Source organism: Exophiala spinifera (genome assembly GCF_000836115.1).
Source record: "Exophiala spinifera strain CBS 89968 unplaced genomic scaffold supercont1.14, whole genome shotgun sequence".
Taxonomy (NCBI): domain Eukaryota; kingdom Fungi; phylum Ascomycota; class Eurotiomycetes; order Chaetothyriales; family Herpotrichiellaceae; genus Exophiala; species Exophiala spinifera.
Window position 1 is genome coordinate 29,408 of NW_015622526.1, and position 2,089 is coordinate 31,496.

General features: G+C 51.2%; 1 protein-coding gene across 1 annotated transcript; it reads right to left on the reverse strand.

Moving 5' to 3' along the window:
• Positions 1–1,168: 1,168 nt before the first annotated feature.
• Positions 1,169–1,657, reverse strand: PV08_12071 (uncharacterized protein; the record flags this gene model as incomplete). The annotated part of the gene is made up of 1 exon (XM_016386378.1): positions 1,169–1,657. One exon carries the CDS (start codon positions 1,655–1,657, stop codon positions 1,169–1,171), a length of 489 nt encoding a protein of 162 aa, XP_016229900.1.
• Between the last annotated feature and the right edge of the window lie 432 nt (positions 1,658–2,089).

Below are 2,089 nucleotides of genomic sequence, written 5' to 3' on the forward strand. Positions count from 1 at the left end.
GAGAAGGAGCTGGGCGAGAATCATCCCGACACGTTGTCAAGCGTGAGCAATCTGGCGTTGGTGCTGCAGGATCGAGGGAAGTACGAGGAGGCAGAGACGATGAATCGACGAGCACTGGCGGGCTATGAGAAGGAGCTCGGGGTGGATCATCCCAACACGTTAACGAGCGTCTACTGTCTCGCCTATCTCCTTGATGTCAAGGGTGATTTCCAGCAGGCTTTGGATCTCTATCGGCGTGCCGTGTCAGGCTACGATAGAGTCCTAGGAGCACATCATCCCACTACAGCGGCTTGTCGAGTACATCTATCGTCGCTGTTGAAGAGGATGGAGCAGTGATCTCTTCCGTGATGAGTAGCCAGCCTTCTAATTCGAGATTTTTCGAAGGAACGACAGATTAAGTTAGAGCTCTTTGCTACACTATACACATCCGCAGATCCGTGACGGAATTTTTCTTGCCGCTTCTAGATTGACGCTGCATCATGCACATCTGCTTGCTCGCCACGATTTACGAAGGCTTGTATCGTTGTGTATTGAAGAATACCGGGGTGCAAGGTATTCGTTGCTGATTCGTGGGTAAAGTGGAGCAGACCATTCCCGATCTAGACATCTCTGACCCGCAGCTAAGCGTGGTTCGAGTTGGAGAAGTCCAATATATGTTTGCACGGGGGTAGGCAGGTTTCGGGAAGATCTGTAAACTAAGTTATGTATAACTTATATTTACCAACTGGCCTGACCGGAGGCCGCATGCGAACCCGTGACGACTGATACCAAAGAGGCAGGTGTGCCGACTACGGTCGCGACCCTCCCACCTGCAAGGCTGAGCCTCGAAAGGAGGCGGCCTCGTCGTGCTCTATGTGATCTGCGAGTGTCTGCGGTGACGCTATGTATCCTGTATCTCTGCTACTGGTGGTACTTCTTCGGGATGCACATTCAATGTATCTCGGTAGCTCTCATTCCTTCCGTCGGTGTTGCCTCTGCAGTAGCGGCACAAAAGCTGGTACACTCAAATATGTCAGGGGTGCTCACGGAAATGTGCCGTGCTAGAGGGAGACACCAGAAAGCAAAACTCCAGAAGCAGTGAGCCACGTTCTTTCAAATCCAAAATGGCGAAGCCACTGAACTTGTACCGAAAACGGTTGGAGAATCCAAAAGGAGTGATCAGGAAATGTCACTCACGGTTGGTGAAGAGGGCTCGACCGGCTGAAGAAAGGTCGTATAGTTCGGTAATGCGCCGAAGTGGGCTGGGCAAGTCTCCAAGTCGCGATTGTTGGGCAATGTCACTGCCATATAGTACAGACGGTTCGACCGGCAGTGGAGGGCCCGTATAGATTGACAAGGCGCGAGTGTAGTATGAGATAGGGCGGAGATTTGAAGACTGTATAGGTCTCGGAGTAACCTCCGTCAATAAGGAGCTTTGCTGTCCGTGGGCGCCTTTGGGTTTCAGAGGCCATTCTGCATGACCATCGTTTCCCGATGTCGCCCGATCCAGCTCTGCTAGACTTGGAAGGTATTTTGGCTTCTTGTGATACTCGTCGGAGTGGCTCAGACACTTGTTAGGGAGAAAATGGCTTGATATCCAACCATGGCTCTCGGAATGTTGGGCCAGTCCAAGCATAGTCATGTCCATCATGCCGAGATCCCGTCCCATGGGGGTCATCGTGGTAGGCTGGGATTTCATCCATTGAGGACCTGAATCGTATCCTTCACAAGGCAACTTCCGACGAACACAATTAATACCTGACAGCATGTGAGTAGATGAACCAGACTTGTGATGGAGCCTTATTATACTAGAGGAGCAGGTAATTACTCACATGACGGGCGATGTTCGTCGCATTTCACTCTTCTTCTGCGACAGGAGAGGCAGCCGGTTGTGGTGCGAGTGAACCACTTTTTCCTTCTCACCTTATCGTGCGAGATGCTTGCATGATGTACAGACACATCGCTAACCACAGACGCTGGGTCGATCCTCTCCGTATGGTTGATCTCATGAATGTCTGATTGGCTCGAGGGCGTAACCTCTTCGTTCAACAGCCCCTGAGACGTCTCAAGAACCTCGAGTTGAGGGATGATTTCCAAAGTATGTTGATGT